Raw genomic sequence first — 18624 nt, forward strand, 5'->3', positions numbered from 1 at the left:
GTCACATTTCACCCCAAAATCATAAGCAAAATAATAATAATAATAATAATAATAATAATAATAAAAAAATAATAATAAAAAAAATAAAATAAATATAATAATAATAAAAAAAAAAAAATATATATATATATATATATATATATATATATATATATATATATATATATATAATTTCACATTATTGTGTGTCTGGACATTCCAATTATTCTCAAATTATTTTCACTAAATTTTTACTCCATTACAAAAAATATTTACTGATTGAAATTCTATTAGAGGCAGTACAACAGACATTTAAACATCTTTAAATATACTAATAATAATAAAGTTAAAATTATTATTGAAATTATATTATTGTCCTAAATAATTGACACTGCCAAAAAAAATGATTAAATGGTAAAGATCCATATAAATTTGGCTTCATTTTGTTAAAGCAAAACAATTTGCTTTGATTTTGAGGTGAAACGAGTGACTGTTTAAACGTTAAACGCGTTTCATCCGACAGTTTGTAACGGTTGTCATGAATACTGAAGCGAGCAGCATCTCTCCACCAGAACAGTTTCTTCTACACTTCATACTCCAGTTACAACTTGAAATACGAGACAGAATGAGAGACTTTGGACTGAAGGCAATTTGCTGTGGAGAAAAAAAAGTTTGAGAAGTCAGTTCAGTGTTCAGACGCGATTAACGCCAATCACTGTTTTGCTCGGCTGGCTGCAGCTCCGCCCCCAAGCTCTACTGATTGGCCAGCAGAAGCTCTGCACCATTTTCTTTTGATTGGCCAGCAGAAGCTCCGCCCCATGTTCTTTTGATTGGGCAGCAGAAGCTCCGCCCCAAGCTCTATTGATTGGCCAGCAGAAGCCCCACCCCAAGCGCTATGGATTGGGCAGCAGAAGCTCCGCCCCATTTTCTTTTGATTAGCCAGCAGAAGCTCCGCCCCATGTTCTTTTTATTGGCCAGTAGAAGCCCCGCCCTCAGGCTCTTCTGATTGGCCAGCAGAAGCCCCGCCCTCAGGCTCTTTATACATGCGACTCAGATGCTCCATCAAGGCCTCCAGTTCGGGATTCCCTCCGAGCTCCTTGATGAGCCGATACGCCTCCGCTTCCAGATCCCTCAGCGTGTGCCGCGTGTACGCAAACGATCCCACCTTCTCCAGGTAGTCGACGCAGTAGCGTTTAATATCCAGGTTCTCCGTGCGCTGCCTCAGGATATTCTGCACCTGCGTGCTCTCGGGACGGGACCAGATGGCGTGAATAGTGGGGAAGGAGAACTTTCCCTCCGTCAGGTCTTCGCAGAAGCTCTTGTTGGCGGTGTACTCTCGCGAATTCAGGTTGGCGTAGTCGTCCCGTATCTGAAAGTAAAGGCCTAAAGTGTCTAAAAGAGGTTTTAGATCATGTTTCCAGTCGGAGAAGAGCTGCATGAGTCCCACAGCGAGGCCGAAGAGCCCGCCGGTCTTCTGGAGCACCATGGCCCGGTACTCGCTCTCGCTGGGACAGGTGTACGTGTCCCGCCAGTGGATGTCCAGGCCCTGTCCCCGGTGAAGCTCCAGAAGCTGCCGGGTGAAGACTCGCACCGCCTCGGGGTGCTCCAGCATCAGCACCTTCTCCAGGCCGAGGAAGTAGACGTAGTTGGCGGAGTTGATGACGGACGGGACGCCGTAGATGCTGTGGGCCACCGGATAGCCTCGCCGCAGCTTAGAGCTGTCCTCAATGTCGTCAATCAGCAGACTCGCATTGTGCAGCATCTCCGTCACCTCGATAATGACCTGAGGACACCAAATAGAAGATCAGTATGAAAACCAGATCAATGATATTCAGTCTACAGGTGTTTTACACGTATAAATAGAGTCTGAAATAATCAAATCATATTCGGAGCAAGTCAGAAACGTGCATTAGAAGATTAGAGCTGGACGATAATATATACACACACAGTACCGGTCAAAAGTTTGGAAACATTACTATTATGAATGCTTTTGGAAGAAGCATTAATGCTTCTGCTCATCAAGCCTGCATTTATTTGATAAAAAAAAATACAGAAAAAAGTTGTCATAAATGTCTCTTGAGCATCAAATCATCATATTAGAATGATTTCTGAAGGATCATGTGACACTGAAGACTGGAGTAATGATGCTGAAAATTTAGCTTTGATCACAGGAATAAATTACACTTTACTATATATTCACATAGAAAACAGCTATTTTAAATTATTATAATATTTCACAATATTATTGTTATTTTTGATCAAATAAATGCATGAGTAGAAGAGACTTCTTTCAAAAACATTAAAATAATGTTTCCAAACTTTTGACCAGTATGTTATTATTTATATTTATATTTATATATCACAAATCTCAACTACCAGATTTTTATTTATTTAAGGAAACAATTTAATTTAATCAATTTAAAACTAGAATATTATATCACTACACAGTATTAATAAATATAGGACCATTTAAAACTTAAAACCATTTTACATGCAAAGGTAATCAATTTACTATGATAGCTCACTGCTAGTTTGTTTATATAAAAAGGGAAAAAAAAAGTTTTCACTGTATTTTACATAAACATTAAATTGTTATATAAAAGTTATTATCATTGCATTGCATAACTAAATAAATTTGTATAAATTAGATCCAACTTTATCCACATACTATTACTTGCAGTTCTTGAAGCAATATATACTATAACCAATCTAGTTTTTAAGTTTTAACCAATTTAGTTGCAAATGTACCAATTATTGCACAGCTTTTTATATAAAGTATGTCCAACTTTCAGCATTCATACAGTATACTCACATAAATAGCCAATTTTAACTGCTTGCATCATCATAAAATATAAACTGTCACCCAGCTCTGCTAAATGCGATATCAGAAACTATTATACATCTTGATTTTCTGTAAAGCTACTTTGAATTATTGTGTACTGTGAAAAGCGCAAAATTTTTTTGACTGACAACAATGATTGACAGGCCTACTCACCTGTCAATCAAAAACTGCTTCTAAAGTAAAACACACATCTGAAATGCTGAAATACACACATAAACAAGCCTGCAAACAATACTTTGGTACGACTGATATCATCATATCTGTGGCTCAGATCATGTGACGGGTCAGTTGTGAAGTCTGTGTGTATGTGATGTGTGTATGCAATCACGAAAAGGCGATTACAGGACTTAATGCTAGATGCAAACACCAGTCCATCTCAGATGTTCAGCAGAGATGTGTAATGTAGGTGACGGCCTGCAGAGAGCAGCAGCGGCACGCACACACACACACACACACACACACACACACACACACACACACACACACACACACACACACACACACACACACACACACACACACACACACACACACACACACACACACACACACACACACACACACACACACACACACACACACACACACACACACACACAGAGCACTGTATTACACAGGAGTGTTTACAATCAGGGTGTGTCTGAAATGCAGACTTTCCATCAGTGTGTGTTCAGTGAAGGTCATCACACACGTTCATAAGACTTCTTGAGAGCAGAAATACATCGCTGATCATTAAATGCACGATTACTGTGTAGGAAAAAGGTGTTTGTCTAAAACTGCAGAAACTTTGTTGCACACACACATACCCATAGGCCTACTGAGAGTTTACATTTATACTTATACAATTAAATAATTCTTGGAAACAAGATATCCAAAGTTATATTAAATTAAATTAAAAGCAATCTAAATTTAATGTAGTAATTATTTTTTTTTAAAACAATTAAATGCATAATACTACTTTTTGTATGCAACTAATTAAATCTTAATGACCGCCCACTGCTATTTCTTTTTATTAATATAATGAAAAAAGTCATAACTTCACTCCAAAGAAATACATTCATTGTATTTTACACACATTAAATCTAAACCAAGCTTTCCTTTTGGGAAGAAACCTTTCAAAGTTATACATGAATTTTGAACAATACCCGTTCATGTCTTATAGGACAACTTTGATTAACTTTTTTGATCCACTTCAAATGTTGACTAATGTAATGTAATGTAATATAATATAATAATAAAATGTACAATTTATTATTGTCACTTGTGCTAATCAATTTAAAAGCATTATATCGGGCGTGATCCTGATATTGGTGGTGCATCCCTACTATTAGAAGAAAGAAAAAATCTAATTAAAAAAAATTATGAACATGTCAATGTAGACCAATTTAATAGTTATTTTAATGCATCAGTAATTAAATCTCAATATGATAGCCTACTGCAGAAAAAAACCCTTTTAAATTTATAAATAATGTAAAATACATTATGTAAAATGCAGCAGCACAACACACACTCACACACTCACTCAAAATCTATCTACATTAATATTTTTACAATATAGTACAAGAGAGAATATATAATATCTCACTTAATTATATAAATTCTATACATGATATAAACACTTATATCGACTACCATTAATCCAGAAAGAACAGGTGAAGATCTTGACGAGTGAATCTGCGTTCAGCACACACACACACACACACACACACACACACACACACACACACACACACACACACACACACACACACACACACACACACACACACGAGTGCTGATAGGGAACATATGGTGAGCAGAGGGGAGGCTGGGTAACGGATTCACTTGTTAAAGTGATCATCGATGACACCGGAGCTTGAGTCGAGCAGTGTGTGTGTGTGTGTGTGTGTGTGTGTGTGTGCTGCGTCAGCGCTCTGAACACGACCTCAGATGACCTGTTACTCCACAGACAGAACAACAAACACCCTTTTACTTACTAACCACACACACACACACACGCAGTAAATCACAGCAGCGTGAGCCAAAACAAATCCATGCAACCTGCGGATACTCAAAATATTTAGGCCTACATTTAAGATTCATGCATTTGAATTTGATACAAAATTTCCATTCATTTAAATAACAGTGATAATAAACTGAATGCATTTTAAAAACACAATAACCAGGTTTATATATTTGTCAATCAGATTTGTTTCAATCCAATACATTAATTGAATAGTGCTTGATTCACAGCTAGCCATTTATTAACCATGTTCATATACGTAACTGTTGAATGAACAGATTCTAAGAAATAAATTCATTTTGAAAAACTATTTTTGCAAATTTGAGTGCATAAATCTTACCCATTTAATTTATTTATGACTGATAAATATGCATCAGATATATAAAAAAAATACATGAGTCCTAAATTCAACTTTTTTTTGTTTTTTAAATGATACATGCTGTGAAACAGGCCTTTGATTTTCTAAAAGTCTACAGGACCAGAACTGCATTTAGACAAAGTCCACCAGACCACTGTAGAAACCTTCTTTAAAGACAGACTTGAACTTTTCTTTACTTAAAAACAACAGAACTAGAAAACTCAACATGGAAACAACAAAAGCTGCAGCACCGGAACCTCCACCAGGGGGCGTCAGTGTTGGCTTCCGCTTCTCACACACACACACGGTGAACGGAGGGAAAGGAAAACCGCCAGCAGAAAGATTTCCGAGACGGAGGGTTGACCTTAACGAGTGTGTATCAAGAGCTCTCTGAGAAGCTCTCGCACGGAAGCTGAAGCACTGACAGTAAACTATAACCGTCAGCAGTGGAAGCGTCTGAGATGTGTGGCCAGAGTCAGACGTTTATCCTGAAAACATGCTTCTTATAGTGAGATGCCTCTAGAAACACACACACACACACACGTCAGATTCACTGCATATCAGTGTGACCTCTGTAAGAACAAGCTCTGATTCTGAGGTGTTAAACGATCTTACTGTCTGAATTCCTTCCAAGATTAGGATTACTCCTGAATTTGTCTGCATTTTAAGAAGCATTACATCATCCTTCGATGACATCATCCATGTTACTTGCTTGCTTGCAAATGCCAGCAAAAAATAAATCAAAATCTTAATCAGCGTCTGGTAGTTTTCTAGTTAATCGGTTTGATAGTCTGAATTAACTAAATCATGTTGGGTAAAGAGATCTGATGTAACTGTCGCACTGTCGAACTCGAGCAAAAAGATAAAACTGAATGGGTTTGCAGAAATTATGCAATGCAATACAAGAACAGGCAAATATGCCCATGCAGTCAATAATTGTATCCCTTAAAACTCATCTTGGATCACCAAAATTACATATTTAAATGATTTTTTTCCTTGAAAAAAAATTCTTCAGGCCTTAAAATATCTTGAATGTAACTCGACACCCTTGCCCAATTTATTATATGCGGTTCTATGAATATGCAAATGAGCCCCACCTCCACTCACTCACTCAGCTCAGAGATCCACTGGTTGACAATCACACGTTGATCTGATTGGTTACAAGGTAGTTTGTGACGTCAGAAACACCAGCGATTTCAAAGCATGTTTTTGAGACTGTCTTTGTTTCACTGCAGTTTTAAGGAGAAAATACTCAGCAATGGTGTCGACTTATGAATTTACACATGGTTTGTCTTAACCCTCTGGGGACCAAAAACGCGCCCGCGCCTTTTGCTCGTTTTTTTTTTTTAGCAATGTAAATTAAGTTCATAATGCTCTGTTAATTTTGATCTTTCATTTTCGTGTTATACATCAATCGATCCTGTTCAGTTTCTATTTTTTTTCTGTGTACTCACAATAAAAATAAAGTGTTTTGCTTTTTGCCAAATAAAGAAAAATTAACATGATGCGAGTTCTGCCTTCTCTCTGTCAGTGAACTCCAATTTGAAACGCATTCGAAAATGATCTGTAACTCCGCGAAAATTCAGTCAAACAGGCAAACATACCCACGGGCATCAAGCTTGAGATCGCATCTTTTAAATGAAGTAATTTTTATAAAAAAACAAATATTCTCAGCTTGTGTAATCTGTATTAAAAGAGAGCGATTCCAGTTGAGCTCATTAGAGCTCATTCAAATGTAATGTGACCACGCCCCGGAGAGCGCGCGCTATTCAAACGCAAATTCTGAGAACCATTTCAGTCCTGTGAAACGCCCATCAGCTGTAAACACAGCGCGCCGCGAGAGATGCATAATATAGCCTACATAACAAACAGTGAGCAATAGATCCCGCTGAGGAGTGAGGTAGGCTAAGTTATCTTTTCTCAAGTGTTAATGTGTTATCTAAGTTATCTTTTCTCAAGTGTTATATAAATATATAAATAAAATATATATATATATATATATATATATATATATATATATATATATATATATATGAAGAGTTCAGATGTAAAAGCCTCTAAATGCCATCTGAAATATTCTTCTGTAATGATAATTTTTATCAAGCTCGTATATTTTAATTCAATAATTTCACTTAAATGGCAATGAAGATTACCTATTAATTGTCATTTAAGTGAAATTACTGAAATTAAATATACGAGCTTGATAAAAATGATCATTCTATAAGAATTTCAGATGGCACTTAGAGGCTATATATATATATATACTATTTTTGTCAAAAATAAAGTCACCAACTAAGATGTTAGATGTTCCAATGTTGGCTATATTCAAACTAATGAATACATATGATAAAATGTAGGCCTATAATAATTTTTTTTTACAAAGAAAGAGTACACTTGAAATATTGTTGAAATTGTAATTATTGTTGTAATTGTAACCTTTTTAATAAAATAGCAAAAGATATTTACAAGATAGATGTAAGCAAAATCTTAAATGGTCAATATAAGTCTTCTTTTGTCCTTGCATTGTGGCTCAGTCAGTGTCACACCTGAATGAATGGCTAATTATGCAGAGTGGGTGGGACATTGTATTCTCAGGTGTAAACCACTCCTCGTTCACGCCCCCCTCGCATATTGGCTTATTAAAACCTGTTTTACACAATTTAAATCAATGTATTGTTTTATGTGAACGATAAAGCAAGACTATTTTCACATAATTTTGAAGCCAGAACTCGAAGCGACAACATCCATTAGTCAAAAGTCTTGTGGACATATATTTAGTATGTGTTTTGTGGTCTTATTTCAGCAACTTTCATTTTTATTTTTTTCAATAACCACGCATAAACATTATTCTCTTAAAAATACAAACATATACATACATGATGCTCACATATTATGGTAGCCCTGTTTGTGCTATATAGAGTGAATTTACACCTTTGCCATTAACATGTTTATAAATAACTGAAAAAAGCACAAATGTCAGGGCATGTCAGAACATCTCAAGGGCCCCAAAAACACCTTGGTCCCCAGAGGGTTAAAGCATATTAAAAACACCACATAGACACATAAACAACATTAAAAGCTGGATTTACACCACAGGTGGACTTTTAGACTAATTCTTTATAAGCATTGACATTATTTTCTCACTTCATGAAAATTACACTACAACACACACTACAAAGTAATACAATTAGCTCATGAATTTTCACAATGCAAATCAACAACCTTAAAATTAAAAATAGGTTGCATTTCCTTTATGCAAAATATAATTGTGTTTTTGCTTTTTTTGGGGTGGAAATGACTTTTTGGGGGGATTCACCCACTTTTATTGAATCATTTGATTAAATTCTGACGTCTGACTGAAGTGCATTAACTTATTATAATGCATAAATTAATATACTAGATATATTATAACACACTGAGGTCCAATCACAAACTCCTAAGAAATTCCCAAAACATCTCATGAAAACAGGATTTCTGCCACTTAATATTCAACAAAATTATTGATCTTGAATGAGCTGGACGATGGCATCAATTTTTGCAGAACTGCTTTATAGAAGATGAAATTAATATTTGATGATCTTTACAACCGAACAACATCTGAAATGCATTATTTTCCTGTTATCACTGTAAAGCTGCTTTGAAACAAACTGTATTGTATAAAGCGTTATAGAAATAAAGCTGCCTTGACTACTTTGAACCCTCTTCACTTACTCACACACACAGACAGACACAGACAGACAGACACACACGCACACACACAGAGACACACACAGAGACACACACAGAGACACAGACAGAGACACAGACAGAGACACAGACAGAGACACAGACAGAGACACAGACAGACAGACACACTCCCACACACAGACAGAGACACTCACACACAGACAGATAGACAGACAGACACACACAGACACACACACACACACAGACACACACAGACACACACACACACACACACACACACACACACACACACAGACACACACAGACACACACAGACAGATAGACAGACAGACACACACAGACACACACACACACCAGGCACGGCGCCAGGATTCCAGTTTTGGATGGGCCAGACCAATTGTGGGTGGGCCTTAAATTAAAAACGTTAAAAAAAATATATAAAAAAAACGTTATCCAATCAATGCTTAACCTAATAAAAAAATATTGACTAAAATAGCCTACAGTTATATTATCTGTGCGTATACATGATATAGATTTTAATAGCTTGATGCTCTTTTAATATTTTGTTGCATTGTTAAAAGTTTCGGTGCATAGGACAGACCTATCCGCGATCGCTCTCCATGGTTCTGACCAAAGAAGGAATTGGAATCTCCGTTACGCATCATAGGCATCATACCTGGGCTGCATTTTCCGATAACATTGTCTCTTAGCGCGCTACGAAGACTCTTAAGGTATAACTTAACTAAAGGTATACTACCACTAAAGGTATATCATTGCTAGGCGTCTTCAGGGCTATCATCCACTCGCGAGGCAGAGGCGCTGAAAGGCAGAGGCGCTGGCGCCCTCCTAGCAAACGGCGCTGTTTTTGGTAAAACATGATTTTGACGACTTCATTAAGTTTTGTTTTATAGAAAACTCTTTTTAAAAGATTTTCGTTTTGTATAAATTGTATCTTAATTTTGATCAATGTTTTATCAATCAATTGCCCGTATTTAATAAATAAGACAATGTAATAAGGCGCCGGTACGATCACTGCATGTGAACTGGAAGGCGCCGAAACTCAGCTTGTGCCTCACAGATTTGAGAAATATAGGCTATATATTACAGAAAGCTTGAAATGTCTACTTTTAAACGAAAATATTAAAACCAAAATAAATAGGCTATAGGCTACTCTCTGATTATATAATCCATATGAAATGTGCATTTCTCTCTGGCGTGCATTTCTCTCGGACTCGCATCGTCAACTTCATCTTTGCAGCGACACAGAAAACACCAGTTTATTACTAAACAATTAAATGTCTCCTTGCTAATTTAGACACATTCATAATCATTACTTTAACCGGTTGTGGCAAGCTTTATGCGTGCGGTCATAACGCTTATTATCCTGTAGGCTATAGCCTATTTAAGTAATTAAATTAATATAAAGCGGCGATTTGTCCACGAATGGCTTAAATGAACAACTACTAGTCGACTAGAAAAAAAAATTAGTCGGAGGCAGCCCTTATTCCACATATTTTCGAACCAGCAGGCCATTCTGGGTTGAGCGTGTGACCCTGCGGAATGAGTGAGCGGAGCGGAATATTCAGAAATGCGCTCTCCGCTCACGAGCTCTGATCGGAACAAACCCGAACTGTCTGCTGAACTTGCGCAGAAACATCAAAATAGACATAGCCAGCTTTTTAAAATTGTTTTTAAAACTAAACATTTAGACTATTTTAGTACAAATTATGAGCTTATTGACGATTTTTTTTTATAATTCTTGACAAAATTAGAATATATTAATTATTATTTTTTAGTTATTTTTTGGGTGGGCCTGTTGAAAAGTGGGTGGGCCTAGGCCCGTCAGGCCCACCCATGACGCCGTGCCTGACACACACACAGACACACACAGACACACACACACACAGACAGAGACAGACAGACAGACACACACAGACAGACAAACACACTCACACACAGACACACACACACACACACACACACACACACAGACACAGACACAGACAGACACACAGAAACTGAGTGAGAGAACAAGTCCTCTAGTCTAAAGAAATATAGTGCTCAGCAAGAAAACAGTCAATATTTGTTTTCAGGCAGAAAATCAATGTTTGTGAGGAAACTGTGACACTATTCAGTGAACATCCAATACGAGTATTATAAGCTCAGGATTTATGATTTATATTTTCAGATTTCAGCCTGTTCAGTTTAACATGAGCTGAATCGGTGGAGTCGCAGTGTTCGCTCAGATATGCTGACGGGTTCATGAAGAGTTTACAGCCAGATAAACTAAACCACGCCACAGGGAGGACTCAGCCAGACGGGTCAGAAACATGAGCAACCGCTTGATTACCAACCAGCCCTCGCATATGATTCAGAAACGGCCCTCCGCACAGATATCGTGAGGGCACAGAAATAGCCACCGCTTCAGATCATTACAATGACGTCAACACTCACCAGAGGAAAGACTTGAACATGAAAGCTGAACACACACAATCATCTGGTTATTACACACAACAGGGCCGGTTACTGAAATAACCTTCAGATGATGCTCCTTAAAAATGGTTGGGAAACATATACACTAAAATGGTTACTGCAACATGACGTCAATCCAAATGCATATTTTCTTCCTGATAATGATTTGAGGAAAAAAGTGCTGATTATTATTATAATTATTATTTTTTGATATAAATAACACTTTTTTTTAAGAAATGGGTTTCGTGTGCTTGTTTTTAGGTTGTAAAATTTTGCAAAAAATCTGTGATTATATAAATTTTTCTATATAATAACTATTATTATATAAAATTAAATTACTGAAATATAATAATAATAATAATAATAATAATAATATTATTATTATAAATAACTATTGTAATATTACCGCACTGTAAAATACATTGTTAAACAGTAATTTAACAGTAATTTAACAGTACAACTGTAAAATTATAATACTACCATTTGTCTTAATTTCTTCATTCTGAAATGAGAGCTTATAATACCCATGTTTCCATCACCCTGTTTTTATTGCGCACTTTGAAGCATCGCATCAGAAACGCGAGATGGAAGCACCAAATTTCGAGGAGGTGGTCTTTGACTTAATGCGAATAATAGGAGATGGAAACGCATTAGCCGAATAAATTCTGACGTAGCGAACATTAAACCCATGTGACTAATCGGTTGTTTCCGCTGACTGTGTTTTATTTACGGTTGGTTGCTAGGTTACCAATACCACCATCATCCGCTCGAACAACCTGATGGAAACGCACCTAATTCGCATGTTTGTTTTTTTGCAAACTTTTCACATTTGTCATTTGAATGGAAACCCAGCTAATGAAAAAAATGCAGCTCATGTATTAATTTACATAAACCACAGATTTTTTTTGTTTTAATAGTTTCTTATTTGTTTTAATTAATCGTTCAGCAGAATGTCTGAGCTCCAGTTTTTCACATAACAAACAAGCAGTGGTGGAATGTAACGAAGTACAAATACTTTGTTACTTTACTTAAGTAAATTTTTCACGTATCTGTACTTTACTTAAGTAGAATCAATAGTGCATACTTTTGACTTTTACTTCGTTACTTTTTGCAGCAATTATTATACTTTCTACTCCACTACATTTCTACAATGTTTCGTTACATTTTCTGATCAGTTTTTCCCCCTGCCAAAACAAGGATTGAAAAAAATCTCCATGTTTTCGGTGCTGACGCGTTCATGGTGGCACTGCCAATAAAGCACCTAAAAGCTGTCACAAAGAACCGGCAAAAGTAATGAATGAATATGTAAAATATAGCAAGGAGACATTTTAATTGTTTATTAATAAACAAGTGTTTTCTGTGTCAGTGTCGGCTGCAAAGATGAAGTTGACGATGCTGACTCGCGATCTTCGCAGTAGTGAACGCGCCAGAGAGAAATGCATTTCATACGGATTACACAAGCAGAGAGTCTGTTTTCTTTCGTTTTGAATTGTTCTGTTTAAAAGTAGACACTTCAAGCTGTCTATAGATATATTTCTCAGGTCTGTCAGGCAAGTAGGCTACCGTATACGCCGAGTATCGGTTCATTTATGAGCGATTCACGGCGCGTGAACTCCAGTTCACGCGCCGGCGCCTCCGTGTCGTGATTATCTATTGTCTGCTATATTTACTTATTTATTAAATCCTGGCAATTGGTTGATGAAACATTGATTAAAATTAAGATACAATTAATACAAAACAAAATTCACTTTAAAAAAAGGCTCTCTGTTTGAGGTCTCAGTGAAAGTTTTAAAGCAGTCTTTTAGTGCCGCTTTCAGAGCATTCACGTGTGTAATGGAGAACTGACACGTAACATTGTTTTTTCCTCATAAATGGGAACACGAAAAATAAAATAAAATAAAATGAATATTTTATGTTCTGTGGAGAGCCAACCCTTCTTCATCCAGTGGGTAGTATTACTTTTGGACAGAATTCACAGAATTACTAAAAAATATTTTGCCACCTAAAAGTTAAAGATTTTTTGTGTCCCGTAACGCATGTGTAGCCTAGGCTATTTCCCTCATATTAAATATAAAACGCATGCGTAGACTGATATTTTTATAATAGTTTATGGATATATAAACAGTTTCAATATGTATAAATGCATTTTCTGAGAATTTATATTTCAAGTTTTTATTGCAAATGTCCCGTTTATAACGCTGGAATTGCCCAATATTAAAGAATTTATCCTCAACTAGTTTTGTGGTGTAGGTCTACGTATTGTATAATGTTCACTTCAAATGTATCGCGATTCTGCCTTCTCACACCGCGACACAGGTTCGTGGATCTGCGTGTAGCGATTTCGGATTCATATTGCATATTGTTACAGCCCTAATTATTAGAATATAGACATTAAGAGAATAAATTGTTATGCAAGTACTTTTACTTTTAATACTTAAAGTACATTTAAAATCAGGTACTTTTTTACTTAAGTAGGGTTTTCATTGTGGTACTTCTACTTTTACTAAAGTAAATATGTCTCTGGTTATTTGTACTTTTACTTAAGTACTGAGATTCAGTACTTCACCACTGCAAACAAGAGGATGTGATTTTATACTTGCAAGCTCCAAAAATGGTAAAAAGCACAGCAAATGTCGCCCATGAGGCGTGTGCACTATATTTAAAGGCTTCTGAAGTCATACAATATATCTATTCTAAAATGTCTGATATTTCACTGACAATCCTACCATTCCCTAAAGCTCTGAAATAGACAATACAATCATATGCACTACAAAAATAGAGCACTGACGCCATTGCTTCTCATGTGTCACTGTCATCAAACACTGCAAGTTACAGCGGAGGAGAAGATTTAATAAAGACTTGTCATCTGTTCCTCACACATGCACAACTTGTACGGTTCATTTTCGGATCTTGACTCATGATCTGTCGCTGTATGAGTGAGTCCATTAGTGACTTCAAAGAAAAGAAACATCACTTACTTAATTGACTAGAAAATGAATGCATATTAAATCATTCAATCAAAATGTCCCTGCAATGTCAAAATATGAGTGATAGACATTCATCGAATTTGAGGCTCGTACTAAATGATTGAGTTTCAGACTTCAACTGAATTTCTGTCAAAGCAAACGACCAGGCATTTACTACAGCTTCATGATCAAAATAATCAAATGATAATCTACTTTATTAGAAACAAAATAAATGACATCTTCAAAATTACAAGATTCTTGCCATCATCACAACAAACACAATGAGTGTAAAAACTGTCCCGTATTATGAACATGAAAATTGCTTGAATGATTCAAAATTCACACCATGTATGGCAGAAAAACAAAAACAAAAACCCTTACCTGATATAAACAACCCTTATAATGATTCAACTAGAGCTTCTACACATTACACACATCCAAAGGGAAGATGTTTTCCATTCACAAGATCAAATAAACGTGGAAGCGGAGACGACAGGCTCCGTAAAACAGCGTAACTGACACGAACGCCTGACTTTCCCCTGCCAGAAGAGCTTTAATGAAATATTCAGGATAAAAGGAGAGCTGTTGAACAGCCGGGCGAATGTGATCTGACGGACGTAGCAGATAACATAACGCACTGACGGAGATCAGCTGATTCACAATGACAAGATTAGCATAGCTTAGTTCAGTATGATCGCTCGCAGACTAAAGCCTTCAGTACGTTTGCTAGTTTAATGCTAATTAACAACGCTCATTTTAACAATATATCTGTCCTGTCACATCATATATGCACACAACTTAAAGTCAGCATGAAACAGAAGTCTTTTCTTCCCTATTTGCTACGTAAATCTGAAACACTTGCTGGAACAAGAACACATGTAGGGCGGGGCTTGGATGGGTGTGGTTTGCTATTGGTGCATCTCATGTGATTGACAGGTTGCCCCGCCCTCGTCATCAGAGAAGAGATTCTGCAAGAGGAAGTTATTCTGATTAAGGTTACGAGTAGGGATTCACGACATATCAGGCATCATATCGGTATTAGCCGATATATGTTTATTTTTTATATTATCGTTATCGGCCTGATAAGAAACTTTGGCCGTTATATTAAAGCTGATAAATAATGGATTATTTCCTTCAGCTGAGACACTTCAGATGCGCAATGTTGAGCATGATGGTTTTAAACTGCTTGAAATATGATTCAAAAAAGGAAAATACGGTTAAGTGCAACATGTGCGGTCATAAAAATAAAAATAAAAATTTGGATTTAGATTTATCGACCAATATATCGTTATCGGCTTTCAAATATAAAGAATTATCAGTATTGGCCAAGATTTTATGGCCAATAATATATATATATATAGTTCAGATACAAAAGCCTCTAAGTGCCATCTGAAATTTTCTTCTAGAATGATCATTTTTATCAATCTCGTATTTTAAGTTCAGTAATTTCACTTAAATGCCAATGAAAATGAATTGTCATTTAAGTGAAATTACTGAACTTAAATATATGAGATTGATAAAAATGATCATTTTAGAAGAAATTTTCAGATGGCACATATATACATATAAAAAGGTTTTGCCTGTAGTGTCTCACCTTAGAAACAACAGCTGTTGTAGAGTTAAACCATATAAATAGACTTGTATCTTGTGCATTGTATTTGAAGACTTCCAAAGTCAAACAATAGCCTTGTTTGAGAAGCAGACCCTAATTTAAGACGATCACTGATAATCAATACTGTAACTCATTTATGCATTGTGCTTTCCGCATCATGACAGGTCAGAACCAAAGCAGGGCTCAGTATTAAGGTCACGTGAATTCAAAATGGAAAATATATATTTTTTATTTATGGATTATTTCAGTATTTATTATAAATTATTTATCTGTGCACATCATCTTGTTAAATTGGCCCGTATCATGTGGCCCGTAATCTTGAATCAGAATAACTTGCAGCGAAATCTCTTCTGAGATGATGATGAGGGCGGGGCAACCTGTCACTCAAATGAGATGCATCCAATAGCAAACCACAACCATCCATCCAATCAATTCCTCTCAGACAAAGTCAAGCCCCGCCCACATTTGTTCATGTTCCAGAAGCCGTTTCACTCAGATATACGTCACAAACGGGGAGAAAAGACTAGCACAGCATAACATTTAACAAATATGTAAAAACTAATAGTCTGACTGTCTGTACTAATAATCCATATGGTTCAGAAGGAACAAAGAAATATTGCAGTGGCGTTTGGAGCAGATGACATCAATCCTGGCACAAACAGCTGCTGCTGCATTTTTTAATTGAACACAAATGTGAATGAGATTTGACAGCTGTGGCAAAAGATTATCAATCAATAACGACTTAATTTCAGTCTGTTCTCCACACGAATATAACATCGGAATAACTTCAGAAGACTTGTAGCCTAGGCACTTTAATGATGCTTAGAGTAATTCTGGAGCTTGACAGGGTTAGTAAATAAATAAATGAATTGTATACCAAAAAGAATACGTGCATGCGCATACATTTACATATATATACATATATAGTGTGAGTGTATGTACGTACACACACACCTACAGTGCTATGCATAAGTTTAGACACCCATGCTAAAGTTGACTAAAAAGAGGAATAAAAAAAAAATCATCTTTTGGAAATTGAACTTAATGCCTTAATTAAAATAATTAGGAAAAATCCAACCTTTAAGGACACCAATTTTCTTTGTGAATGAATTATGTTTTAGGACTAGGTGAAACAATCCCCTTTTTAAGACCTGAGGTATGAATGGTGACGATGCATCCATCGGAGTGATTTCCTCACTGTGGTGGTGGTTTAGTGGGATGAGAATGGGGGTTTTAAGCTTCATTGGGGTCATCAGGTGGGCACCCCCCTTCTCTGGTGTTTCAATGACAGGCCCACGACACCTCCAGAGGGCTCATCGGCAGCACCTGGCGTCCCAGGTGTGCCCCCCTCTGCTTTCAACCCTTACATGCCACAGGTGGTATTAGGGGCCCAGTTGGAGTCTCCCCTTTTCACCCATAGCCATCGACTTGCTTCTTCTGCTGCACCTGAGAGGGCTTTGATGGTTTGGCGTAGGGTTTGGCCTCGCACTCCCAGTTCCTTAAGCAGCCTAATGGTTGACTTGCCCACAAAGCCTCTGCATCCGACTTCCACTGGTCATACCTTGGATTTCCATCCGCGTTGCTCAGCATCAGCTGACAATTCGGTGTACTTAAGGCTCTTGCGTTCAAATGCCTCCTCTACAGCAGCCTCCCAGGGAACGATAAGCTCTATTATGTATTATGTATTATGTGTATGTGGAGTGATGAGGACCAGAGCACGAGGTCCGGTCTTAGGTTTGTTTTGGCAATCACAGAAGGGAAGTAAAGCCTTTGGTTCAGATCTGCCACCAACTTCCAGTCTCGAGCCTTTCCGAGCTGGCTGGTGTCGGTTGTTGTATAGCCTTTGGGTGTCTTTACTCCTTCTCGAATGAACTCCCTTGCATATGAAGGATGGAATGATGGAGGAGGCAGGGCATTGTTCTTTAGACGTTTGCACTCCAAGGTGTCTGCTAGGCACTTCAGGACACGGTTGTGCCGCCAGGTATAGCGGCCTTGTGACAAGCTTGTCTTGCATCCAACCAGAATGTGTTTGAGGTTTGCGGGGGATGGACAGAGGGGGCACGTTGGGTCTTCTCCTTACCACTGGTTGAGGTTTGAGGGGGAAGGCAGGACGTCGTACGTTGCACGTAAGATGAAGCTGATATGAAATGCTTCCATGCCCATCAGCTCCCTCCAAGAGAACTTTCTCCTCTCAACTCCCTCCCATCTCATCCATTGCCCTTGCTTGGCTTGTGAGACAGCCTTTGCACACCTCGTTGCCTGCTCATGCCGTCGCACCTCTTCAACAACCAGCTGTTGGCGCTGAGCTGGAGCTGCTCTATGCCACGATGGTCTGCTCTCTCCAAATCCGAGGCCTCCTCTCCCCTGTTGCACATTGCCAATGATGTCTCTGTGCCTGAGGTCTGACTTCGCCTGGTGAGTGGCTGCAGCTGGGTTCCATTTCCTTCCGGTCACAAGGGTAGGAGCTGTTTGGGAAACGCATGGGTCACGGGACTCTGTTAGTGTCATTTCCAGCCTTACTTTAGAGCACTTGAACTCTTCAACCAGGCTGGAAACAGGAATCTCCAAGATGCCTCTTCCATACAGTCCAATGTTAGTAAAGCATCTGGGGAGTCCCAGCCACTTTTTGGCAAATGAGCTGATCAATCTCTCCAGCTTTTCTACCTTTGAGATTGGCACCTCATAGATGGTAAGAGGCCACATTAT

At 37.5% G+C, this 18624-nt stretch overlaps 1 protein-coding gene and 1 pseudogene across 2 annotated transcripts in view; both read right to left on the minus strand.

Moving 5' to 3' along the window:
- Positions 1 to 810: 810 nt before the first annotated feature.
- The window catches only part of ggps1 (geranylgeranyl diphosphate synthase 1), a 32526-nt gene continuing 14712 nt past the window's right edge, over positions 811 to 18624 (minus strand). Inside the window, exon 4 of the mRNA XM_084092488.1 lies at positions 811 to 1762. Coding sequence (XP_083948614.1) covers positions 947 to 1762 — 816 coding nt within the window. The 3' untranslated portion in view covers positions 811 to 946. The remainder of the gene's footprint in view (positions 1763 to 18624) is intronic.
- Positions 2734 to 17508, minus strand: LOC311070075 (annotated as a pseudogene). Its single transcript has 4 exons — positions 17333 to 17508; positions 10764 to 10886; positions 4519 to 4595; positions 2734 to 3425 (listed from the first exon to the last, which is right to left on the minus strand). The product of its transcript is annotated as an uncharacterized misc_RNA (transcript).

Source organism: Abramis brama (genome assembly GCF_963993115.1).
Source record: "Abramis brama genome assembly, chromosome: 19".
NCBI lineage: Eukaryota > Metazoa > Chordata > Actinopteri > Cypriniformes > Leuciscidae > Abramis > Abramis brama.